At 39.9% G+C, this 27,208-nt stretch overlaps 1 protein-coding gene across 12 annotated transcripts in view; it reads left to right on the top strand.

The window, feature by feature from the left end:
• Positions 1-27,208, top strand: part of kalrna (kalirin RhoGEF kinase a) — a 713,874-nt gene that overhangs the window by 561,730 nt on the left and 124,936 nt on the right. The window contains exon 1 of one of the 12 annotated variants that reach the window (XM_043693736.1): positions 10,795-11,200. The exons of the other annotated variants lie outside the window; for them this stretch is intronic. Within the exon in view, the coding sequence (XP_043549671.1) occupies positions 11,080-11,200 (121 nt within the window). The 5' untranslated portion in view covers positions 10,795-11,079. Of the gene's footprint in view, positions 1-10,794; positions 11,201-27,208 lie in introns of those variants that run through there. 12 annotated transcript variants of the gene reach the window in all.

Raw genomic sequence — 27,208 nt, 5'->3', positions numbered from 1 at the left:
GCCCACAATGCTGCCTCAGAACTCATTACTTATTTCAGTACACCTTATAAATGTTATACAGTTCAGAAAATGATTGGAACTGTATAAGTGATTCTATTACACGAGTGACTGCATGTCCAAAAGTATTTAATTGAGTATAAAACTCTTTAAGATGTCTGTTGGGCGTGAAATATGCTCCATAAATGCAAGCACTACTTTTCCTTTTTTGGTCAGATAGATTATCGAATTCTTGTCAATCCAAGGCATATCAGAAATATAAAGCAGGTTTGTCAGCTTTTGTGGAGAGGACAGTTAAGATAAGATTTTAGGTCTCACATGACGAGAACTGGAAAGTACAGATGAATAGTTTAAAGAGGAAGAGCTAAAGGAATACACATACACGTGTCGGATTTAATATGTTCCTACCAACTTCTGCTTTTCTTTCTGATTTCCAGTATTTTATTTATATTGATTCTTGACTGTATTGTTAGCTCTGAAATTCAACATCAAGTCCTGGATTTTCTACCTGATAGTGCAGGTTTAAATGAGATGAGGCTGCAAAGTGAATGTGGCAAAGGATTAACTTTTTCGCTTTGGTAGGAAAAATAACAAAGTATTTTTGAATAGTGAAACACCTAGCAATGTTTGCATTCCGAGAGACCCAGCTGCTCATGAAGGACAGAAAGTTAACATGCAGATAAACCAAGCAATTAGAAGGTTACATGGGATGTTAGCTTTTCATAGAATGGGATTGGAATATAAGATTATAATTATACAAGAAATTCATTCTTTTTTTATATTCTTTGTGATATAGGCTTTCCTAACAAGACCAGCATTTGTAGCTGCAATCGGTCTCTGGTAGTGGGTTAGAACATAAGAACGTGGAGCAGGAGTATGCCACCTGGCCCTTCGAGCCCACTTTGCCATTCAATAAGATCATGGCTGATCTTTTTGTGTCCTCAGCTCCACTTACCCATTCTGTCACCATAACTCAGCATTGGGCCCTTATTCTCAGTGCTTTCAAGTACAAGTTAGAATACTGTTCAGGAAACCAAGCGGCCTTCAGTCACCTCCCATAGGCACAAAAATTGCCACCAGCTGCCTGCCCCTATATTCATGGGAAAGGCCTGGTAAACACTGGACTCGGTTGCATGTTGACTATAGTGACCCTTCCATGGGCACAATGTTCCTGGTCATTGTGGACACCCATTCAAAGTGATTGCACATGTATAAAGTTTGTTTGGCAAACTCTGGGATGACAATTGAGAAGCTGTGAACAACGATTGCGATACATGGTCTCCTGGAAGTATTGGTGATGGACAATAGGATGTAATTTGCCAGCAAGGAATTTGAATATTTCCTAAAGTCAAATGCCATTCCACACAATAAGGACAGGTCCATGCCATTCTTCAAACAATGGTGTTGCATACAGCGTCACTTGAGACCAAACTGTTCAATCATAGGACCACCCCACACACAACAACAGGGGTAGATTCAGCAGAGTTGCTGATGGGAAGAAGACTCTGCACCAGGTTAAAAGTGATATTTGCAGGTTGGGGGGAGGATAAAACGGCAGCAGGAATCCCAATGCCAGCCATATGCCTCCTGCAACCGAGAGAGACAATTTCATTCAGGGGACAAAGTTTGGTGCCAGAACCATGGAAATAGCCCTGTATGGGGATGAAGTGAGATTGCTGCGAGGTCAGGTCTCATGACTTATAAAGTTCGGATAAGTGATGCAGTCCTGAACAAACACATGGATCACGTGAAAGCTGTTATCTCACAATCGGGACAGGACCAAAACATACCTGGGCCCTCAGAAAAGCCATAAGGCCGGTCAGAAATTGTGGGTTCTCTGCCTCCATTTAGTGTTGAGGAAACCTCAGAGTCCAAGATGGATGCAACCTCAATACAGTTACTACAGGAAGGAAAGGAGGAAACTCTCCCGAGATGCTCAGATGCAAGAGATAGGCTACAGTCCGGTACACCCGCCCAAGTCAGAGTTCAAATCAGAGGAATCAGGCCTGGGGCAAACACGTGGCAAGCAAAGCTACAAGAGAAAGACCATCTTCTGACTTAGGGGAGAAGGGATGTAGTGATTGGAACCAGCTGGACCTGGTTAACTACAAGATCCCTGATTGAGGTTGTTAACCTGCGCCAATCAGAAAAGTCCCAGCTGACCAATATAACCAGGAGATTAGAATCTCCTCAGTTGAGGCTTGACAGAACAAACAAAAAAGTAACTAGGAGATTTAGGCTCTCCTTTGTTCAAGGGACTGACTTGAAGGATGATTTGGTGATGGGCTACCAGCCTCTGTACAGTTATTGCAATGAGGAAAGTCTTTATCACTTAACATGTACTTCAGATCTGGAATACACCGCTGGAAAGAATTATGGAAGCAGATTCAATCATGGCTTTCAATAGAGAATTGGAAAATATACAAAAGAGCAGCAATTAATAGATATATTAATAATTTTAGTTGCAAATGCTAAACATCTTTAGCTTCTGCAGAACATGAGTCTCCGGTTATCAGCTAGAAACTCTCAGTACAACCAAACATACAGCTTATTGTGGTAGTGGAACAGATGACAAGGCAATTCATTGGCAGTAAGCTGAAGCTGAAGAGAAGAAAAATTGTAAGGCTTTGCAGAAAAGGGCAGGGGATTGTGATTAGTTAAATTGCTCTTTTAGCAAGCGGCACAGACACAATGGGTTGCATGACCTCATTCTGCGTTGTAATCATTTTAAAATTTATTTGCACTTGTGTTCTTTTGCGAATCATCAGTTAAGAAAGGAATGTTGATTGTCCCACCAGAAACATCTCCTATTCAACTTGTAACAGTTTTAAGAAAATGTAAATATTATATGCGTTTTGGGTTGTTTGTTCAAAAATACCAATGTTTAAACAGAATATAAAACCGATCATTGCAATTTGCAGTTTATGCCTCATGATTAGAGTGGAGCAGGTCAGGCAACATCAGAGGAGCAGAAAATCGATATTTGAGGCAAAAGCTCTTCATCAGGAGCTGTGAGGGGCAGAACGTGACTCTGTTCAGGCCATGGGAAGCCCTTCAGCATCTGCAGTACCCACTTCTGCCTAGTTTATGCCTTATGTCAAGTACACTCATATGAAGAAAACCATTAACAGTGGGCACCAAGAGCATTTTCTTGGAGCAATTTGGAATAACTTCTCAGAATTATTTTTAGCTGCACCGCAGTAGCTGCTGGAACCTCCACCCTGGATAAAGGAAAAATTGGAAGGTTGCAGTCACATTGAAGAATCGGAAGCAGGACATGCGATGTTTTCATAATCATATATGTAGTGCTTAATGATACTTTAAACAAGGAAAATATCACTGGATTTTTTATAATTTCACAAATAATTGAAGGAGTACCAAAGGTATATCACTGATTCTTATCATTAAGTTTACAAATTATTACAGGCTAATATGCAAATAAGTGCTCAGTCAACGTATGAACTATAGAAACCATATCCACACAGATGTCAGAGTTATTAATGTTAGAAATTAAAGTAGCATTACCAAATTCTTGTTTTACCACTAATGTAATATTTTAGATGGCTGTTAGAGTGACACTAAGATGTTTCACTGGAATAAATTTATTGTTAAAAATGAAAGAAGCAATTAAGAGAATTTGAGAATTGAAAATTGGGCACAACATCCTATTTTCTCCATTTTTGTGCAGCTGGTGAAATGTGGTGACATTTTGTTTGCTGATACAATTACTGGACTGGAAAGTCAGACAAGCAGGAATAGAATAAGCTGAAGGGGTAGTGGAGGTTTTGGGAAAAAAATGTTTGTATAAAATATTCTATGGTTTGAATTATTTGAGTATGTTGGTATTGGAAAAAGCCTCAGACCTTATATATGGCTGTTTGATAGGATCCACTATATTGAGTTAATGTGATTTAATGTAATCTGACTGTTTTGTCTTATTTTTCTAACCATACACACCAATTGCAAATTTTAAATATTGAATATTCTTATGAAGGTTGCCACTTCTCACTATCTGTAAAGCACAGTTGGTGATTCGAAACTGTATTGCCTGGTATCAGTGACAGCATCAAGATACAAAATTAATAGGTATATTAAGAATTTTAGTTGCAAATGCTACACATCTTTGGCTTCTGCAGAACATAAGTTTCCAGTTATCAGCTAGAATCTCTCAGTAAAACCAAACATACAGCTTATTGTGGTAGCAGCACAGATTCATTTTGTAAGTATCAAATGACAAGACAATTCATTGGCAGTAAACTGAAGTGTCACAAGGCCACAGTGGATGGTGCAAATTGCTGTTGCTTGTCAGGGTGGAGAGGTTGGGGTTACTGGTAGTGACAGAAGATTAGGAAGTGGAATGTTAAAAATTGAGGAGTGTCAATAACGAAAGCAAAAGGCGGTTGTTTATTGCAGAAGTTAAAAATAAATCATAGAATTAAACTTTACAAATAACTTTCTCATACAAAATTTGCAATATTTGAAATACATGTCATTCTGCGATAATGCTTATTTCGTCAGCTTGGATTGGCTGTAATGCGATTAACTATTTGTGGATGTTGTTTGGATAACACAAACTTTCTACTGAATGCGGATAGCAATTTTCTATTAGTGATCTTCTACAATGCGATTTTCTCTCGTGGTTTTCCATAGCATGATTTTTGATAACGCAAGAATGCAGAGGAATACAGAGAGAACTAGCCATTTGGATACAGAACTGGCTCAAAGGTAGAAGACAGAGGGTCGTGGTGGAGGGTTGTTTTTCAGACTGGAGGCCTGTGACCAGTGGAGTTCCACAAGGATTGGTGCTGGGTCCTCTATTTTTTGTCATTTACATAAATGATTTGGATGCGAGCATAAGAGGTTCAGTTAGTAAGTTTTCAGAATTGGAGGTGTAGTGGACGCCAAAATTGGAGGTGTAGTGGACAGCGAAGAGGGTTACCTCAGATTACAACAGGATCTGGTCCAGATTGGCCAATGGGCTGAGAAGTGGCAGACGGAGTTTAATTCAGATAAATGCGAGGTGCTGAATTTTGGGAAAGCAAATCTTAGCAGGTTTTATACACTTAATGGTAAGGTCCGAGGGAGTGTTGCTGAACAAAGAGACCTTGGAGTGCAGGTTCATATCTCCTTGAAAGTGGATAGATAGTATAGTGAAGGCAGCGTTTGGTATGCTTTCCTTTATTGGTCAGAGTATTGAGTACAGGAGTTGGGGAGATTATGTTGTGACTGTACAGGACATTGGTTAAGCCACTGTGGGAATATTGTGTGCAATTCCGGTCTCCTTCCTATCGGAAATATGTTGTAAAACTTGAAAGGGTTCAGAAAAGATATACAAGGATGTTGCCAGGGTTGGAGGATCTGAGCTACAGGGAGAGGCTGAACAGGCTGATGCTGTTTTCCCTGAAGCGTCGGAGGCTGAGGCATGACCTTGTAGAGATTTACAAAATTATGAGGGGCATGGATAGGATAAATAGACAAAGTCTTTTCCCTGGGGTTGGGGAATCCAGAACTAGAGGTTTAGGATGAGAGGAGAAAGATATAAAAGATACCTATGGGGCAACTTTTTCACGCAGAGGGTGGTACGTGTATGGAATGAGCTGCCAGAGGATGTGGTGAAGGCTGGTACAATTGCAACATTTAAGAGGCATTTGGATAGGTATATGAATAGGAAGGGTTTGGAGGGATATGGGCCGGATGCTGGCAGGTGGGCCTAGATTTGGGTTGGGATATCTGGTCGGCATGGACAGGTTGGACCGAAGGGTCTGTTTCCATGCTGTACATCTCTATGACTCTATGACTGTCATGTCATAGCAGAACGGCTTGTAGTCTCATGTTTAGTCTTTGGTGAAGACTAAAATGTTTGACTCATTTAAGAAATAGATGTTACTGTGTGAAGGAATAAAAGCAAAATGAGCTAAGATGGTGAGAATGGATTCTAGGCATTGATGCTGTGATCAAACAAAAACAGAAATTGCTGACGAAACCTGACAAATCTGGCAGCTTCTGTTGGAAGAAAGCAAACATTTTGAGGCCAGTGATGCTTCATCAAAAATCTATGATTAAAACAGTTCAGTTCCCCAGTGGTCATCTCTTAGAGATCAGGATTTTTCATACAGTGGGGTTTCCCATTTTGCCATCCAAAGGAAGAGTAGGGAATGTACACTGCAGATACTGCCTTCCTCATAATCATTTAAACTCTCATTCAGATTCCCTTATGAGAGTTGTACCCTATCTGACTGGCCAGCAGCTCTCTAATCTCAGCAGTGTCAGAATCTGCAGTGAATAGTCCACACTATGTAAGTTCCAGAATTCAGGTCTCGACAAGAATGTGGTTCTCAAACCTTGGAGGGAAGGTGGTGAACAGGGAGGGTGTTGGTGGAGGAGCTGGACAAGTGGCACCCATGTGAGATAAATGTTATGGGATGTGCTCAACATAAAAAAAAAGAAGCTATTGATAGAGGTGCCCGACCCATTCTAATCCATTCTTTCCCATGGCCTGAACAGAGTCACCTTCTGCCCCTCACAGCTGCTGAATTCTTCACGCTGCCCTGAAAATGAAGCCTGGATGGCAATCAGGCCTGAAGTGCACAATGACCCACTCCAGGGTCTCAACTGGTACAAGGCTTGGGGTGCCAATATAGTCCTCAGCGATTCTACCAACAAATTACAGAGTGGTTGGTGCAGACCAAGGGCCAGCTGGTAAAAGAGCATCAAGGAAATTTTAAAGGTCACCTCCCAATCCTCCACCCCGTGATCCTGCTGGCACAGGAATGTAATGTTCTAATGCTTTTACAATAAATTGAGGGACTTGATAGTAACTGATTGTATTTTGCTTGAAGTCTGTGGGACACCAAAGTTGAAAAGAGCACATCCTGTCTTCTGTAGCAGTCACCTGCATGATTCTATACAACAAACATCTGGGGCAAATGTATGATGCAGGGGTAGTGTCCCAACTCTGAGCAAGGAGGCTTGGATTCCACCACACCTGCTCCAGAGGTATGTTGTAATATGTCTCAGCAAATTGATTAAAATGACTATCGAAAACTGCAAGCTGCATCATGATTTTTTTTGGCTAAGTATGAATTTCATTAGGTTTTTGAGGACTTTTTGGCATGAGACCTGGCATGATTTCTAACCATATTTACTAAAATCACCTCACACAATGCAGCATCTCTCATTTAGCTGCATTAAACTTCATTTGCCATTCCTCAGTGCACTGGCCCAGTTGAACAAGATTCATATTGTTCTCTTCAATAACCTTCTACACAAACTAACTAACTAACCACACCTCACATATTCTCATCCAAATCATTTTTGTAAACTATGAACAACTGTGGACTCAGCAACATTCCTTGTGGCACACCACTGGTCACAGGCCTCCAGTCTGAACAACAACCCTCTACCACCACCCTCTGTCTCCTACCATTAAGTTAATTTTGTGTCCAATCGACTACAATCAATGGATCCCATCTGATCTGATAAACAGATTTAAGGTAACAAAGGAAAGATTTAAAAGGGATCAAATTTTCAAAAGAGGGTGGTGCATATATGGACTGAGCTGCCAGAGGAAGTTGAGCCAAAAGGCATGTTTCCATGCTCTATGACCGACCGTATATCTGTGATGCTCATCTTGACTAATTCTAGCCGCTTTCTATCACTCACCATTCCCAAAATAATTTGGTGTTGCCAGGATATCCCAGAGTGGACCAGCATCCCTGGCACTGATGCCAATTTTAGAAGTCCATTGTACAGCAGACAAGCACTGTTGACAGAAGCTGTCCTGCACCATTCCTGACATTTATCCCAGACCTGACAAAATCTGGAGCCTTGCGTTGCCTGCAGAGAGCTGGAGATCCAGCTGGATGGGGTGGTAGAGACACAGAGGATTGTCTTTCCCAAGGACAGAATGGAGACTACAACACCAGACCATGCCAGCCTGATCCAGGGTTTGCTCCTGGTGAGTGCAGTCTCAGCCATCTGGAGAAAATTCCAGAACTATGGGAACAAGATCAACTATCTTCTCCACTCCCCCAGCGTAAGTGCCACCATCTTCTCTCCAATACCTCACACTCACTCTCTCTCTGCTACTGGACCCACTTGCCACCAAAATACATGCTCTACCACCCTTACTGTTGTTTGCAACATCTTTGCTCACTCGCTCTTACCGATCATCGATCCTGAACACTACTCACCCTCATCACTTGGTACACCTCACCTGCATATTGTTAAAAATCACACATCACCAGGTTATAGTCCAACAGGTTTATTTGGAGACACCAGCCTTCGAAGCACTGCTTCTTCACCTGGTGTTGTGTGATTTTTAACTTTGTCCACCCCAGTCCAACACCGGCACCTCCAAATTGCCTGCACATAGTTGTGACACCTTAAATCTGCCTTAGTACCTGCCTGTCTCTCGTTCTGGAGGAAAACAACCCCCAATAGGGCCAAAAGAGTCAAGCTGAGTAGTGCAGTACCCAACATTCCACTCCGGCACGGTGGCTCAGTGGTTAGCATTGCTGCCTCACAGTGCCAGAGACTGGTAATTGTTCAATTCCCGCCTCGGGTAACTGTCTGTGTGGAGTTTGCACATTCTCCCCATGTCTGCGTGGGTTTCCTCTGGGTGCTCCGGTTTCCTCCCACAGTCCAAAGATGTGCAGGTTAGGTGAATTGGCCATGCTAAATTGCTGGTAGTGTGAGGTGAAGGAGTAAACGCAGGGGAATGGGTCTGGGTGAGTTGCTCTTCAGAGGGTCGATGTGGACTTGTTGGGCCGAAAGGCCTGTTTCCACATTGTAAGTAACCTAAAAAAAGTAATCTAATCCTCACCCCTTATGTGGAAAGCATCCTGACTCCAACTGCCCCATGCAGTTGACTGATCGTATATCAGAGGCTATCCCTGATCAAAAGAAATTTACGTGACTTGACAGAGGATGCTTCCCGGTTTTGTGTCTGTGTTAAGTGACATGGGAATATAACAATACTATGAGCCTGGTATCTCTGGTTGAGAGGGCAAAGTGCAAGAAGGCAAGTCAAGGCAACACAAGGCAGAGATACTGTCCAGCTAGGCTCAGAGTGAGTGAGTAAGTATTATGAAAGCAAGCTAACAAGCTGCACTCCATGAGCTGGGTACATGTCTCTGAGTGCACACTGTTCTTGCTGCAACATTACACTGATAGTTGCTGATGCAGCCCAAGGTACAGCATTGGAGTGCAGAAGCATCCTGTAAGTTGATCAGAGATGAAATTTCTTAGAGGCTGGTAACTGTTGGATGTCAACGTCCGTGGATGTGGAGTGCACCTGGCTGGTACCTTTAGAGCACTCCCTGAGATGTTGGCGCCCAGTGTTCAACATAAAGGTCCTTTAGTACACACAGTGAACTGAAGTTGCTAGGCAGCCATTCTGACTTCCATTTCAAGAATTCTCCCCGTTTGGCTTGTTTGGCATGTTTGTCAAGATAGAAAGCTGAAAATTAATGAGGTGAGTTGTATCATTACAAAGCATTTAACAAGTTGTAATCCTCCTTAACTGGCAACGCACTGCTGCCTCGGGAGAAACATACCTCATCTCTTGCTAAATGCATAAAAATGCAACGTGTTGCTCCCAAAGTCGAATTAGATCTTGTAGGACATGTCACGTGATTCTGCCACAAATCTGCCATAGTACACATCATTCAGGTCTCTATAACATTCCATCCTGTATTTCCAGAACTTAACTGGAAATACCTAAAGCAAGATGCTGAATATTTTATCCCAGTGCAATCTGTAAATTTTAAAGGTTTCTTAATAGCAATCTAGTTCTATAATTTCACATCTGTAAATGATCGAAAGAACATATCTTGACAAGTTTATTCATGTTTGTTTAATTCCATCCAAATGACAATGCAAGCTAAGGATAGCAACAGAATGCTATACATCTTTTTCATTTGTGAGCACTTTTCAGAAACATGATGTGATAGTGTGCTGTGAAGTGTGATTCAGCATCCTTGTTCACAAGGACTTGATTTTAGTCACCTTCCTGCAACATTTGGAGCTTAATGAATTGCTTCATTGAAAAATAAGTATACTTGTAAAAATGTACGTTCAGACAGTAAGTAAACAAGTTAGAATTTGGTTGGTTGCATAACGGTGAAGATCAAATGTTGCTCATGCAGCCCAGTGTACAATCAAAGTATTTATTAACATCTGAAAGGACTAGATTACACATATTGATTTCTGTGTTACACACACATTGATTTCTGTGTTACATACATGTTGATTTCTGTGTTGAAACATTTTGGAATATCTATTTTATTTTCAAACAGTATGTTACATTTATCTGCTCTCACTCATCAATATGGTGAGTCTAGAAAATTATACACAAGCTGGTCCAGTACATTGCACAGGCAACAACTGTTCTGACAGAATAATGCTAGGCCCATAAAAGTTTTCTTCCAAGGTCAGACAGTTTATGTTCAGGTGTTCTATCATGGTAGTCATTGCGAAGGAATAAAACCACCCTTCGTTTCCACGATCGTCCAGCTGAGAGCAATAATTTTGAACCAAGCTATAACATTTTTGAGTTTGAGGCTGACTATAAAGTAGCTAATCACTGGGTTATTGAAAAAAAAGTACAGGACTGAATTCCATTTGCCTTTCTGACCCCTTTTGTAAATTTAATGATGACCTTGTATAAATACAAACTTTCCATAGCTAAGCAGATTCACACTGTGCCTGTGGTGAATCTAACATCGAGGCGTATTGCATTTATGTTTCGTTTTGTCACTATCTCAATTTTAGGTTGGTGAGTCAAAAGTGTTTGGTTAAATACAGTAATAAGTAGTGGATTGTGTTGAACTATGATCATGAATCATTGATAAGTGCAGTGCAGTGATTGATTCCGCTCACAGGTGTGTCTGTTCGAAGTTGTTTGTGTAGGTCACTGTTTACATTCATTTGCTAATGGAAGCTCTCTGCAGCAGCCTCGGTTTGACTCCACCCTCAGCTTCGAAGTGCTTTTGCCATTACTCAGTACAACAGACTGGAGAGAGTAGGCGATGTTAACTGCAGCTCTTTCTAACATCTGCTGTGTGTGGTGATTCAGTATCAATGCTTACCTGTCATGAGAACAGCCAAAGAAACATGAGAGCTGGCAGTGAGTGCTGTCCCTGCCGGTGTTGTATTAAAAGGATCCTGGCAAAGTGTTACTGCTGCTGTTGGAGCTGTAGAGGTCAGTTTCGTAGATTTCATTTTCTGGGAAAAGTAATGAGAGCTGTGATTGTTCAACAACAGAGCAGCATTTTTCCAAAGTAAACTCGTGTTTTAGTTTATCTGGAAATGTAATAAATTAGTTGTCCAATGTTTTTAAGCTGAACTAAAAATTCCTGTGGTCCTGTATGTAACAAATGTTTGGTATTGTACATGGAGTTGACTTGTGCTGCAACAATATAACAAAAGCCATAACTTTTAAATATATAATCCACATTATTTTCAGAAATTCTGTTGAATTGATGAAGATTTTGAACAGGATTACAAGTGATAAATCTCTTGTAAAGGATGTTTCAATATTTTAAACCTTACATTCCCCATACAGAAATTATTTACAACAAAATGTTTCCTGTGTATTGGTGAGAGCTGTTCCTACATATTGTGTGGAGTGAATGCTTGCTTTGAAAGCTTTTGGATTTGTGAAGTTTTAAAATATGATGTATGTTTTGAAATTCCTTTCTATTTAAATTTTGCTTTAACTATTGGAGGAGGAAGTTTCAAAATAAATTCCCTGTGCAGAATTGTTGTACTTGCTGAATTGGTTGTTTTTTGAATTACATGAGGGTGGTAACAAGATAGGTAAATTGTGTTCTTGCTGACTAACTCCCCCATGGGAGGAGCTGGAATGTAAGAGAGCATCGCAGCAATGCATAAAGAGAGTCATTTAACTTCATGTGTCTTCCACAATTGGGTGTTCATGTAACCCGAAATTTCCAGAGTAAAGCCACATTGTTTTAAGTATCAACATGACCTGTGAGCATTTCCTTCTGTTGTCAGGACAACATCAAAAGTATGAGCGGGCTTTTTTTTAAATAATTGCAGACCTGTGGTCCTTACCTAATTATCTGGATTCATTCTGAGTTCCTTAAATAATCTTTCCCTTGCTCGAGTTAAACAGGAATATTAGCTGAAGGGAATAACTTTGTTTCTCAGTATCACATAATACATAATTCTCACCAAGTTTATGTTGTAGCTTTCCATGCATGATTTGGATTATTGGTGCACAAACCTTCACTTGAGGCATCTTACCTTGTCATGAGGATTCCCTGGATGCTCGTAACTCATACATCATTGAAATTAATTATACAATTAAACGTTTGTTATTTTTAGCATACTTTAAATGTGGAACTTGTTGGTCATCCATATTTTCAAATCACTCTATGTCCTCACTGATCTCTATGTCAAACTGCCTTCAAACCCTATAGCCCTCACATCTCTGCATTCTTCCATTCAGGCCTCTTGTTCATTCCATTGCAATACCATTGATGGCTGTGCCTTCAGCTCAATCCTTGAGGATCCTTCTGGTGGTCCACTAGCTGGTCTAAAATGCAAGTCACTAACATGCAGCACCACAGCTGAGGCCAAATGAGGAAATAGGCCAGACCACTGACATCTCAGCACGCAACTAGATCAGCACCTGTGTACAAGGCACTAGTTGTCATAAGCACGAGCAATAGCTGCAGAAGCAAGATTAATTTTAGTGTTACAACATATGACTGCAAGGTTGGACTTTCAATACTTGTTGGGCTGAAAACAAGAAGGTGACCTAGCTGGATGTGAAGTTTGATGTGAGGCTGAAGCTTTCTGGCTTGAATCAAGACATCACTTCAGTATTATCAAATGTAGCACTCTTCTTCCCTTTAATTCCAGTGATTTTTTTTTATGGTGACAAGCAAACGTGGATGGGTATACCAGTAGGTGCTCCATGGAATCTTTTGTCTCGGCCAAATAAGTCCACAGATAGAAAATGCTTTAGTTGGCTAGTCCAGAACTCCAACTAATTCCTTTCATCTCTCCACCCCACTTCCTTCTTGTAAAATGCTCTTTAAATCCCCCTGTTCATTTCAGTTTTTCAGTTACCTGGATGAATACCTCATTTTGTAGCTCGGTATCAAATTTTTATAATACTCGTGAAGTGCTTACGGACATGTTACTCAACTGGTGTGCGTCTCCCTATATACAGAAAAATTGTTGTTGAGGCTGTGGACTTCCCTGGAATCCTGCACACAGAATGGAAGATTGGTTTGGTAACGTGAGCAAAACCATCCCTGAGTTGACAGAATAACTGGCTTAAATCAGTGGCAGCTTATTTAGGAGGTGTCATCTATTATCTTCCGACTTTAAGAAGTTTAATTGAACTAATTGGTAAAATAATCCTCACCTTGCAAGATGCCTGACTGTGTTTTCACTGTTTCAACGCCAATGCAACACTAGTTTATATAATTTAGTGACCACATTTCCTACTATACAACCATAATTAAGCTTTGAAAGGTACTTGTATTTAAAACAGCTTGGGGCATTGAGCAATGGTAAATAAATGATTGCAAGTCTTCCTTTTTGATAGAATTTAAACTCCGGCTACTGAGGAGCAGGTGCTGCAGGCAATCTGGTCAGTGCCTCTGTTAACATGAATGAGAGGCACTGCCCTGAGCTCCCCATTTGGCCAGAAACTACCTGATGAACACTGCCAAAAAGCCTGTTTCCAGGCCTTAATTCGGTTGAAAGAGGAACATGGTGAAGCTTGCTCATTTGGTGTAAATTTTCATTTTAATTGGCAGTGGTTTTTGTCTTTCTAACTAATCAAGGAAACAAATGACTCTTGTGGAGCCACAGAACGACAGTTTAGAATTTCTGGTGTTGATCAGTGGCTGATCTGGTGTAGGTTTGTTACCCTCCCTCTACCCACAGCTAAAATCTGGCTGTGATTATGAATTATTTATGAATGTCTAAACTTTATATTTAGAAACCAGGTAAAATACACCAGTCTCTGACTGCAAATTTAGTTCAATACAGCAGCAAGGTAAACAGACATGTGGTATTTGAATGGCCTATTTAAACACATTCTATTCATGAGATGCCAGTAAGGGAATTTCTCAGTTAAAAATACAATCTTACATATTCCTCATTTAAAGTTAACTCATTTTACTGATTTAGATTGCTGAAATATAAGCTTGTCCACAGGAAAGAACAATAAAAGTAGATCTTAAAGTACTATATGGCTAGGTTATGTGTTTTCTGCTTTGTGTAAAATTGTGCAGAACTACTCGAGAATTAAAGAAAAATAGAAATGACATGCTAAAAGAATAAAATAAGACTTGCATTGATGTTGCACTTTTCATTACCACTGCATGTCTCAAAACACTTCACTGTAAATGAAATACTTTTGATGTGTTGTCACTGTTGTAATGTCAGAACTGTGTGTAGCAAGCAATCAGTGCTCAGCTCACTCTCACGATCAGCAATATGATGACCAGATAAGCTGCTTTTTTTGTGTGATACTGACTGTGGTACAAATATTAGACTCTTAATTACAAGAATTACTCCTCTGCACTTTTTCACAATAGTACCGTGTGTAACTTTTGCATCCACCTGTTAAGATAGAAAGATGCATCTATTTAACATCTGATCTGAAAAGCAGCACATCCAACAGCACATTGCTTCCTCAGTACTGCACAGGATTGTCAGCTTCAAATTTTGTTCTCATACCATTGAGTGAGACTTGAGCCCACAACCTTGTTACTCAGAAGCAAGTGTGTCACAAACTGAGACTGGGCTGTTCAGCCTGGAAAGGAATTATGTTAGAGCTGATCAGATAGAGTATGTAAGATTTTTAACTTAAAACATAGAAATAATGACAGGAAGCATCAGTACAAATTAATAAAAAATGTTTTAAACTAATTTCAGAAAATGTATAATCTCAGAAATGATGGCCAATATGTAGAAAAGCATCTACATAGGGGTAGTGAAGGCATATAACTTTAGGAGAGGTTACAGCCTAGTGGTTAATCCAGAGCCTCAGGCAATGCTGTGGGGTCTTGGGTTTGAATCCTGCAATGGCAGATACTGGAATTTGAATCGAAATATTTTTTAAAAATCTGTAATTAAGAGTCTAATGATAACCATGAATCCCATTGTCAATTGTCAGAAAAATCCCATCTAGTTCACTAATGTTCCTTAGGGAAGGAAAGTGCCATCTTTCCCCGGTCTGGCCTACTTGTGAGTCCAGACCCTCAGCAATGTGACTGACTCTTAACTGCCTCTGGGCAATTCGGGATGGACAATAAATGCTAACCTGGCCAGCAATGCTTTCATCTCGTAAATGAATTTTTAAAAAATAAAAACACCTTGGAATCATTTGAGATAAGTAAATGTTGCAATGGAACATCACAAGGATCTCACTCTAAGTGGATGAGTTATACCTTCCTTATCTGTCATTATCCAATGATTGATACTACTCCAGATTCTCAATAGTTACATTGTAGGTGGATTCAAGTGTAACAGTATCAACACAACACAAACAGCCCAAGCCCTTTTATGATCGTGCAAGATGTCGCTGCTCCTGGACTCGAATCCTCTCGCTTTGAAGCAAACATACCATTTACCTTCTGCACCCCCATCTGATGCACCTGCATACTTGCTTTCAGTCGCTGATATACAAAGACACCCAAGTTTCAATGCACTTTCCCCTTTCACATTTATCCACATTAAACTTCATCTACTTTATATTTGTGCACTCACTCAACTGTTTCAAATCACACTGAAGCATCTCTGTATCTTCCTCACAATTCATCCTCCCACCAGTTTTGGGTCATCTGCAAACTTAGAGATATTGCATTTCGTTCCATCTTGTAAATCATCAATATATATTGTGAGTGGCTCGGGTCCATGTGCTGATTCCCACGGTACCCTGCTAGTCACTGCCTGCCACTGAGAAATTGACCCATTTATTCCTACTCATTGTTTCCTGTCTGCAAACTAGATTTCTATCTATATCATTCCTATGCATTTTAATTTTACATGCTAATCTCTTACACACAACCTGATCAAGAGCCTTCTAAAAATCTAAATAAGCCACATCCCCCTCATCAATTTTACAAGCTGATAATTCCAGTAGATTTGTCAACTATGATTTCCCGTTCATGAACCCATGCTGACTATGTCCAATTCTTTCATTATCCCTGCTGGACATCTCGTGAATTCTGCCACAATCCTGCTATAATCGCATCATTCAGGCCCCTATAAAATTCCACCCACAATTTAATTAAATGATTATTTCATGATGATATTTTCCAAACTGTTCTGCAACAAGCAAAATGTTTGTTTCACGTTTTGTAAATTAGACTGAGATCCTTTATTGTGCATGTAATTTGACTTTCAGCACACCTGCAAACAATAAATATGATCAAGTCTCAGTAGTTTTGGAATTATGAAATATTTGATTAAGCTTTGGGTGTGTTCTGTGTCATTACCTACTTTGGTCAGCTGTGAACTGGAATTGTTTTCAAATGTGGAATACTCCCAAAATTACTTGCTAATGCTGCAGTTCCTTAGAAAGCTGTTTGTGGTTGAGTTTGGAATATTTGAACCTGCCTATGTAGGGGTGTGTGCTGCAGCTGTGAGAAGCCCTGCTCTGAGTTCTGTTGCTCGGAGTAAAATGACTGAATCAACATTTACTAGATCACAAGGTAATCATACCCATGAAAGGTCATTTGGGCCAGTTTCATTTACCATCTTAGAAACCTCAGAATACCCAATCACAACATCTAAATTATTTCTAAAACAAATGCAACACTTCCATCTTTACTCTATTCATCTCTGTGTGAAGAAGGAAAAGAACAATTTGCACTTGTGTACTTCCAGAGGGCCTCTCTGGAGCATTAACAACCAATGTTTGATAGCAAGCAGCATCGGACAGATGGCCAAAAGCTTGACAAAGGTTTTAAGGAGCCTCTTAAAAGAGAAACAGAGCCAGAGAGATGATTAGGGAGGGATTTCTAAAGATTGGGGCGAACAGTTAAACTAGCAATGGTATAACGATTAAAGGCTGGGCGGGAAAAGGTTGCACAGATAGAGAGGAACCAGGCCATGGTAGGAGTTGGAAATACGAATGTTAATTTTAAAATCAATGTGAGACTTAACCAGAAATTGACAAGCATGGCTGGGTGAATGCGATTTGCTGCAAGTTGGAGTACAGGCAGCAGAGTTTAAGATGACCTTAAGTTTATTCAACTGGAAGATTGGAGGTCAGTCAAGAGTGTGTTGAAATAGTCAAATATAAAGGTAACAAATTCTTCCATTGGCATTTTGGCAGTGGATGAGCTGGACAGGAGCTGTGTTGGAAGTGAAAAGATACATTCTTAATATTAGCACAGGTTATATGCTTGGAACCCTATCTCTGGGTCAGATAGTGACACCAACATTGTAAACAATCCCATTCAACCTCGTACAGTTCCCATGGAGAGGCATGTGGTGGGGACTGAAGAGAATGGCCTTATTTTACGTAGTACAGGGCAGAATCCGTAGAATCGTTTTCTGCGGTTTCAGTTACCTGCAGTTTCCTGTGGCCTGAACATACTACAGGGGGCTTTCTAGACCAGGAGGCTGCTGGGAAGGTAAATTTCCCATTTAAATGAATGGGTTCACTCCTGTCTGCAGTTTTGGGCTTCCACAGTCCCACAGTAGGTCATAGAACGTATCCTCCCTGGGTATAGGGGGACTACTATATTTAGTTTGAGGAAATCTCTATTTATCCACAGTCAGAAATTCTGTTACAGAGGAGGGTTGAGAGGGATGGAGGTGATGTGAGTTGGGTGCAGTCAGTGAAATCCTAGCAGTGTGCATCTGAATAATGTCATCAAAGCAATAAGAAATATGAAAGGACCAATATTGGGTCTTTGGGGTACAGGAGAGCAATTGGCACAAGATAGACAGAGCTGAGGTGATCCACCTCAGCTTTTAGTGGATCGATAGGACTAGAATCCAGTGAGTACTGTCCCAATCAGCTGAACAGCAGAAAAGTCACATCGGAGAAAGTTTATGTGGTCAATTACTGCAGGTAGGCCCAGAAGGATAAGGAGAAATGCATTTGTGATTTAGTTAAGAGCCATTTTGGTATTGTGGTAGGGAAGAAAATCAGATTGGAAAGAGTAAAACATGGAGGTCTGTTAATATTGGGCATGGATTTGGGTAATGATCACATGTTCAAGGGCTTTGAAACGGAAGGAGAGAGTTTGGAAATGGCTGTTTGCGAGGATGGAGAAGTCAAGGCCTTATTTGAAGGACAGTGCAATGATGGCAGATTTGAAGACAAGAATAACAATCCTTGAAGTGAAAGAACTGTTAATTATATCAGCTAACATGGGGACCATGAAGTGAAGTTAGGTGGTCAGCATCTTAGTTGAAGTAGGACTGAAGGAAGAGGCAGTGTGTCAAGATAAGGATGGATGCAAGTTCATAGCTAGGGTGGGAAACCTAAGAAGAAGTTTGAAAAGTGGGTTAGGTAAAGGGAGTGAAGAGGCACCAAAATAGAGATTCACGTTGAAATGATGTTAATAAGGCATTAGGAAACACTGTTTAATAAGATGATTTGCAGTACAGAAAAGAAGCTGATGTAAACTTTCCATTCAAAAAATGATCCTAGAACAGAGAGCAGGTTTGTTGGAAGAAATTAGGACCTGATCATGTTTTATGTGATCCAGACAGACCTATCTATGAATAGCTAAACTAGTTTATCTGCAAACACTTTGATGTCTATGTCCCTTGGAATTAAATTGAATCACATGTGGTGCCCGTCAGATTCAGATGTGTCGTGAGGCAGGGTCAGGATTTGAATGAGGGGTAGGAACCAAACTCCAAGTATGGAATGAATGTGGAGATCAGTAGCGGCAGAAATCTATGCAAAATTGAGGGCCCAACACTAGTCATTTGGGATTATAAATGTTTAGTTGTATGCAATTTGGAACAGGTTATCTTACAAGAGGCAGATAGAGGATTGGGAATGACAAGAAGGCCATGGATAGTGAGCAATAAAAGAAAGAGATCAGAGATAGCCTCACCTGAGATTAACATTTCTCTCAGCAGCTTCTCTTTTTCCCAGTTCTCCATTGGCCAAAGGTAAAAGTATAAGGATATGTTCAAAGTCGCCCTAAAGCATGAAGGCATTGGCACCACTAACTGGGAGGAAGAAGCTGCCAAATGCTTGGCATGGTACTTCCTGATCTTTCAAGGTGCCAGTCACTTCAAGGCTGAGTGACTTGATTGTAAGGTGGCATGGTGGCAGTCGAGGAAGGAGTAAGAAATGAACTCAGAGCTGCAAATGCCATTACCCCACTTAACAGCATGTCCCTGCTGTGGAAAAAGCATTTGGATCCAAAAGGGGGCTTCTCAGTCTTCTAAGGACTCAGCTAGCCTAACAGATGTCATCCTCGATTCCATGGGACCGCCATGACACAATACAAACTGAAAATTCAATCTGTAGCACTTTCAAATCATGATATTCAATTCTACCACATCCATCAGGCTAGTGCTAAATCAGTTAGAATCCTGCTGCTGAGTAATTATGTTCCCTAGCATCACATTTCGGTTTAGGATATAAATGAAATCCAATTAAATTAACTTATTATTGTCAAAAGATCTGAAAATTTAAATATTATTTGCATCATTCAATTATCTGCACTGGGATTATAATAAAACAAGCATGGCTGTTTTAACACCAAAATGACTGTTCTTCTGTCATACTTAATCGATAGTAGTTTGGCCATGGCAAAAAAAATGTACCTCTGGATCATGATTTAGGATCTGATCTGAATTTTATTTTTAAAAGTCCTCCTATACTACAGATTATCTAAAGCCACTCTGTCAGTAAGGTGTGTACGAGTGCTCTGTACACTATACAGCACCTTCTGTAGAAATAGATTATAATGCCTGTCCTTTTTGTCCATTGTTATACAGTAAACTGCATATTTGGCTGGAAACATAACTTTATCAAATATTGTTTGAAGGCTTCTGGAAATTGCCTTGGGATCGTTTTGCCATATTAATGGCATGACATAAATGCAATTTGCAACTTATAAATTTTTAAGTTCAGAAATCTGTCACATTAAGATTTAATGCCATCATCTGAAAGTTCAGATTTTTATTGTATGAACAGGGTTACATTTGAAAGGTTAGTTCCTTATTTAATACATCTTGTTCAAATGTGTGAAGATTGTTATTAAGATTGGGAACCATGGTGTCTATTCCCTTTAGAGTAGATGGTGGAGGTCTTGTGGCTCATGGTAGAGTCCTGATTTCTGGGCCAGTGGCTCCAGGTTCAAGTCTCTGCCAGGATTTGTCAGCCACAGAAGGGACATCATTTGACAGGTTTGACAAGCGGCAAATCCTTCCACCACTTCCCCACTATTCGTCCAAATGAGGAATTGTGTGTGTGAAGATGGGTCACAATAAAGAAGAAGACTATAGTTGATGTTCAACTGGATCTGAACTGACATTGCATAAAATCATAATCTTGCTGTCATATTTCACCCCAACATAAGCTTGTGATCATGAGATCAAATTAGGCCTGCATTCATTGGAGTTTAAAAGAATGAAAGGTGTATTTACTGAAGCGTACAAGATCCTGAGGGCACTTGACAGGATGGATGCTGAAAGGATGTTGACCCTTACGAGACAGACTAAAACTAAAGAACACTTTAAAAAGAAAGGGCCTCCCATTTAAGATGGAGGTGAAAGAGGGTCGTTAGTATTTTCCATTCATCGGAGAGCAGTGAAGGCAAGGTCATTGAATTTTTTTTAATGCTGATTTGAATAGATTCTTGACTACCAAGGCAGTCGAAGAGTGTCGGAGTAAGACAGGAAAATAGAGGTCATAATCAGATCAGCCATGACGTTAGCAAATGTAAAAGCAGGCGAGTGTCAGATAGCCTCCTCCTGTTGCTAATTCTTCAGTTTCTATGTTCATGTCAAGGCCATCAATAAGGTTGATGACTTCCACCTCTGTAACATTCTCCAAATCCACCACTGCCTCAGCTTATCTACTCCTGAAACTCTCATCTGTATCTTTGTCACCATGAGACTTGACTATTTCAAGACCTTTCTGGTCTGGTCATTGACATTGCACTGTCCATATAGTCCTCATTGTGAGCATGATCTGACACATCAACCATTTTTACCCCATGTATGCTCTCAAGGAGCAGTATTCATCCTGGGAACTCCTTTGTGGTTGAGCTCCATTAATACTCAGATGTAGGAAGTGGCAGGACCATGGACCTTAAGCTCAAGGGCTTGGATTTTTCAGTAGCTCTGCAGAAATTTCAGACCAAATTATTTATTCATTTTTAAATTTAACTTATTGATGAGTTGTAGAAAATGCAGAACTTGTATTCTTGCTAGCATGGTCACATCCAAACCCTAACTGTTATGTAGACATATGTAATTTATTAAGTGCAGAATGTCAAAGTCCGTTTAATGGTCGACTAATCTCAGCTGTGAAAATAGTGGAGATCCCTGTGGTTTTATCACGGGTGCACTGCTGCATAGCAACAACTGACTTCACTAACATCTAGTGCCTACAAAAGATATGTTAAATATTTGTAAAAAAAATAAAAAACATATTCGAAAACTTTGATTAGAACACTTCTGAGAAAAATTAATGTTTTTAGCATTTGGAAAGAACATACAAAAGTTTGTTTAAATTGTATGTTTTGGTCTAAGGATTGGGTTATGAAAATTATTTGACAAGTGTACAAATAATATTGATACCACAATGACTATAAAATGCTACAGCTAGGCTTTTATCCACCTGTCAGAATAATCGGTCAGCAGTTGAACCCAATTTATTACAGTCCCTACGTTTTGCAGAGCAGGAAGAAAGGTTGCCCTAGAGGAGAGGGGATTGAAAGATTGCTGGTATAAACTGAAGGTGTGAATAATGACAATGTGAACTAGAGTGATGGGAGAAGAATGGAAACATCAGTTGCTATTCATGCATTGCCCTTAATGTCCTTCTCCTCTTTTCCCTTCTGCTGGGCACATGATGGGTTTGGGAGACAACAAGTCAAGGCTGTCATGGTCTTGGTGCAGACTGTGAATCAATGGGTTGGTGACGATTCGCCATGGCAGATTCGTCGCCGATGATTAGCCACTGCCTGTTCTCCACCAGCGTTTCTCCACTGGGGTTGTTTGACATCTGGAGACTATTCGCCACCGGAAATATATATATGTACTGATTGTTTTCCCTCCCACCTGTTCTTTCATACTTCTCAGTCCCCTTTATTTATACAACTACTTACTACATATTGATAAAAAAAGAGGTAAAATAAATATCATTTTATTGGTTTATATATAAAAATGAGTTACAAACTTTAACCAGAAAAAGGAAATATATTTTTAAAAACTTTATAATGGCAGTAAAATAGCACATTAATATTAAACAATGAAATTTCAGTTCATTTGATAGTTATGCGCTATTCCTCTAATATATTCCAAACAATCTCTTTCACCATATCCAACGCAACGCAAACACTACCTTAACCAATATAACAGCAATTTTATATGGTTTAGATATGCTTGTTCTCTAACATTTTAAACGTTGTTAATTTTTTTAAAAATCTATTAACAAAAATAAATGGTTATTAAAACAAGTAAACACTACCACCAATATTCAAAATATACGACTTATTTGCGGTGGCGAATCGCCTTCAGTGGCCAATGGGTGGTGGCTAAGGTCCTCGGTGGACAAAGGGCAGTGGCTAATCGGCGGCGGCGAATCTACTCTGGTGAATGGTCCCATCCCGGAATCAATATGGGATCGGGGCATTGTTACCAGTTCTAGCAATGGGTAGAGATAGGTTTAATTGACTCCTACCTCTTGGTTCACAAGTAGTGCTACACAAAACACTTACCTTGTGTCACCAACAACTCTCATCAATCCTAGATGCTGCCTGATTTTTTTGAACACCATTAAATTATATTTAAATCTTGGCTGTGCAGTGAGAGTCTTCATTAACATGATAAATCAGTGTCCTCCTTCTTAAATGGCATATGTCAAATCATACCACTGCAAAAATGACAACAGGATTGAACAGCAATTAGGCATGATTTCCATATTGCTTTGTGGGGTTTAAATCCATCATACCCAAACTTCTCAGATAAATTGTGGAAGGGTGGTGGAAAACAGCAAGTTTTTAAAAATATTATGTCAAGAATGTGAGCATCACTGACTTTGGTGTAGCCCTTTGCTGTCTTTCTGTATTTAAATAATATTAGGCTCTTCTATTCTTCCTGCCAAAATGCAAAATATCACTTTTTCCCATATTATATTCCATAGCCAAGTGTTTTCTTTACTACTGATTTATCCTGTCTGTATCTCTCTGCAAATTCTTTATGTCATCCTTAGCACTCGCCTTCTTATCTATTTTTGCATCATACGGACTTGGCTATAATACATTCACTTTTCTCATCCAAATCATTAAAATGCATTTTAAATCTTTTTGGTCCCAACACTGATCCCTGTTGCACTCCACCAGTTACAGATTGTCATTCTGAAAATTTCTTCTTTATCCCAACTTTCTGTCTTCCACCAGCCAATCCTCTATTCCTGCTAAAATGCCACCTCCACCACCATGGGCTCTAATCTTATTAGGTAGTATTAAGTACCTTTTCAAATGCCTTCTGAAAATCCATTGCTTTCCCATTATCCATCCCTGCTTGTTATCTCCTCAGAGAATTCTAATAAATTTGTCAGGCGTGATTTTGTCTTCATGAAGTCATGTTGACTCTGTTTGATCACCTTTTGCATTTCTAAATGTTCTGCTATTGCATCCTTTATAATAGACACTAATATTTTCCACTTTGTCCTTTGCTCCTGGCACCATCACAATCTGTTTCACTTGCTCCTCCTCTCCCTCTGTCAACACTGTTTGCCAGCTCCTTTCAGTTCTGAATACTGGACTCAAAATGTTAACTCTCTTTCTATCTCCACAGATACTGCCTTGGTTAGCATACTTGTGCTACACTTTTCCTGTAAAGTATTGGATTGGTACTATAAAGACATGCAAAAATATTAATCAGTAATCTTTATTCAATATAACGCATAAGCAATTGGGGATGAGTTTATGCACTATAGTACTTGGCTGACAATCGCAGTGATCAAACCTTTGGCTGGTGGTCTGCAGCTGTTTGCAGTTCTGTTTGCCATTGAGAGTTTTCTTCCCACCAGACTGGTTTCAGATGCCATTAATGCAGCAAGATTTTTTAATTAGAATTTTGAACTCTTTCTCCCAAACAGACTGAGAACATCTGCCATATTTTTGACAGCAGATAAGTTTAGTGCAGCTAAAATGTTTTTCTTAGCATTATTACCAAATACACAGCAGTACTGAGTTTACATTAGTGAGAAATGGAGCTTTCATAGGGTATCAGAATGGCAATAGTTGAAAATGTGTTGCTGGAAAAGCGCAGCAGGTCAGGCAGCATCTCCTATCAGAATGGCAATGTCCTTTTTCGGAATTTTTAAACTTTTTTGAAATCTGCAATTATGTGAAACAGGCTGGTCATATTAAAGAATAGCTAAGTAGAAAGGGGGGTCACATAACTTGGATTGATTCATGTGTGCACAAGATTTATCCTCATGGTGTCATACCGATCTTCATCTTTTGTATGTGAATTAACTTGCAAAATTGGATGTTTTGCAACAGTGAATGTTCTATAAAGAATGGGATGGATCTGAAGGGAGAAATGAAGTGGGGAGGATTCTCAGCATCACAACTCACTTTGGGCGAAAGTGCTTGCAAAGAGAGAGTTTTTTTGTTGCCAGGGTATGAGGGGCCACAGTTAGAGGCTGCAGGCAGATCAATCAACCCAGGAAATAGATCAGAAGCAGCCACAGCAGCTGCTATGGTGATGAGGGGGGCAGTTTCAACGTCCCACTTTATACTGTGGAATTTACCCTCAGTTACAATTTTAAAAACTAGGCCCTCTCGCCCTCAGCACTCCTGGTGCCCCACTTCATATCATGTCATGCTCGCGGTCCCAGGCAAAACATCCCCCCCTCCCCACGACTGACCCTGGCTGCACATGGAAACATGCTGTAAGCTCAGAAATCCATTACTCTTTTGAAGGATCGGTGCTCCAGAGAAAACACTGTTTGATTGATAGCTGTGGATCTCTGATTTCTGCTGTCAATTGTGCAATTTAGTATATCTTATGTATCAAGATATTTTTAATTTTATTTTTATTTTTATCAAGTTATTATCTTTCTGTTCTTGATAGCTAAAGGATCATTGCCAGGTAGTCAAAGGACTGTCTTGGCGTAATGAATAATGACTGTATAAAAGCTGTTTTTAACATACTTTATCATCACTTGGGTTTATTGGTTCTATACATTGTGTGGGCATGGAAGTGCAATAGATTGTCATTGAGGTATATTAGGGCATAACCTGATACAGGGGCGCTAGGAAAACCTTTGATTCCCTAATGCAACCAGTGGTTCACAATGCATCTAATGACTCTTTAAAAATCTAGCCATGAAATGTTCAGCAGGCAGGACATACTTAGCTGTGCAATGGAGACTGGGTCAGGTCAGGAATGCCACATGACCTGAACCAGCCCATTCCCTTGAAAAGCAGTCCTGAAAATCAGAATGCTTACAAAGCTGTCAGGATTCCCTGAATTATAACAACCCACCATTTTTGAAGTGACCTCAAGTGATCCTGACTCAGTGTAAGCTGAAAATCTTCAACCTTTAAAAAATGATCAGCAGTGTATAAGATCATTGAAAAATTCCTTGGGTTAACAATTGTAATTATTTAAACATTGAATCCAGAAACAGGAAGAGGTTTGAAGTTTATTTGCATTTTATATGCATGAATAGGATGTTACGTTCTATAGCAAAACACCCAAGCTGTTCCTGTCCTACCCTAAATTTTACTAAGCAAAAATGTTTGATCTGTGCTATGCAATTCAGAGCACTGGCCCCTTCAGCTTTTACTGACAATGATACCCTGATAATGAATGAGTAGGAACTGTTTACCACAGGGGCCAATGAGGTGAATAACATATGGAAAGCTAAAGAACTCATAAGATAGGAAAGATAGACAGTTATGTTCATGGGATTCAATAAAGACTGGTGTGGCCCAGCTTGTGTGGAACATTAATATTTGCATGAGCCACTTGGACTAAATGGCATGACGCTAAACTGTAAATAATGTGGAAACAAAATAGTCCAATTGATATCTTCCCTTGGCTATGTGTCTATCAGTAGCATGAGTGTTCTGAAGACTTTTTCAAAGGCCTGTGTTCAAAAGATGTGATTATCCAAGGCAGCATCATATGATAATTACAATGAATGGTCTTATTAAATTCTTCAGTATCAAGGGGATCTATGGTTATGGGAAGAAAGCTGGAAAATGGGATTGAGAAACTTATCAGCCATGATTGAATGGTGGAGCAGACTCAATGGACTGAATGGCCTAATTCCTCCTCCTATGTCTTATGGTCTTATAATTGAAAGATAATGAGTTTTGCTCTACAGCCAGAACTCAATCTGTCACAGTAAAAGTGATCATCATTCTGAATTTCTTTAGCACCAGATCGTTTCAAAGTGCCATATCAACAGTCATGGAAGCCATTTGACTAGTCATAAATATAATCTTCATCAAACTCCAGAGCTCATCCAGCAACACATTTTCAGCTCCAGAGCTCATCTGTCCATTTAGGAATAGAAGGCAGGGGACAGATGGAGAGAGCAGGGAATTCTACCACATTACTGAATCTCTGCACTGTTATGAAGGTCACGTGTAACACATGTAGGTAAGGGACACTGCTATTCCAAAACTGGAAGGGGTTCCAATCATAATATTTAGAAGTCTGGAATGCCAACCAAAAGGTTGTGTATGAATACAAGGTATGTATCAAATGCTTTTATTCTCCAGCACTCATCACTACCTGATTCTTGTAGCACAGCCAGAGCTCAGAATAGCTTCATGGAGACAACACATAGACTACCTCTAAATCCCAAAGCAACCTCCCTAAGAACGTATGTACCCTGGGCCATGGAGAAATGTGATGGAGTGAACCTTTGGACTATTGATGAGCACGTTTCCCTGGAGATCTGATTGTGTTCTGTAGTATATCACCCAAAATATCACAAGGATTGCCAGAGCATGTTGTTCTCTGCACCATTATTTACTGT

This window comes from Chiloscyllium plagiosum, chromosome 7 (genome assembly GCF_004010195.1).
Source record: "Chiloscyllium plagiosum isolate BGI_BamShark_2017 chromosome 7, ASM401019v2, whole genome shotgun sequence".
NCBI lineage: Eukaryota > Metazoa > Chordata > Chondrichthyes > Orectolobiformes > Hemiscylliidae > Chiloscyllium > Chiloscyllium plagiosum.
The sequence above is the reverse complement of the archived record's forward strand: the minus strand, read 5'-3'. Positions and strand labels throughout refer to the sequence as shown.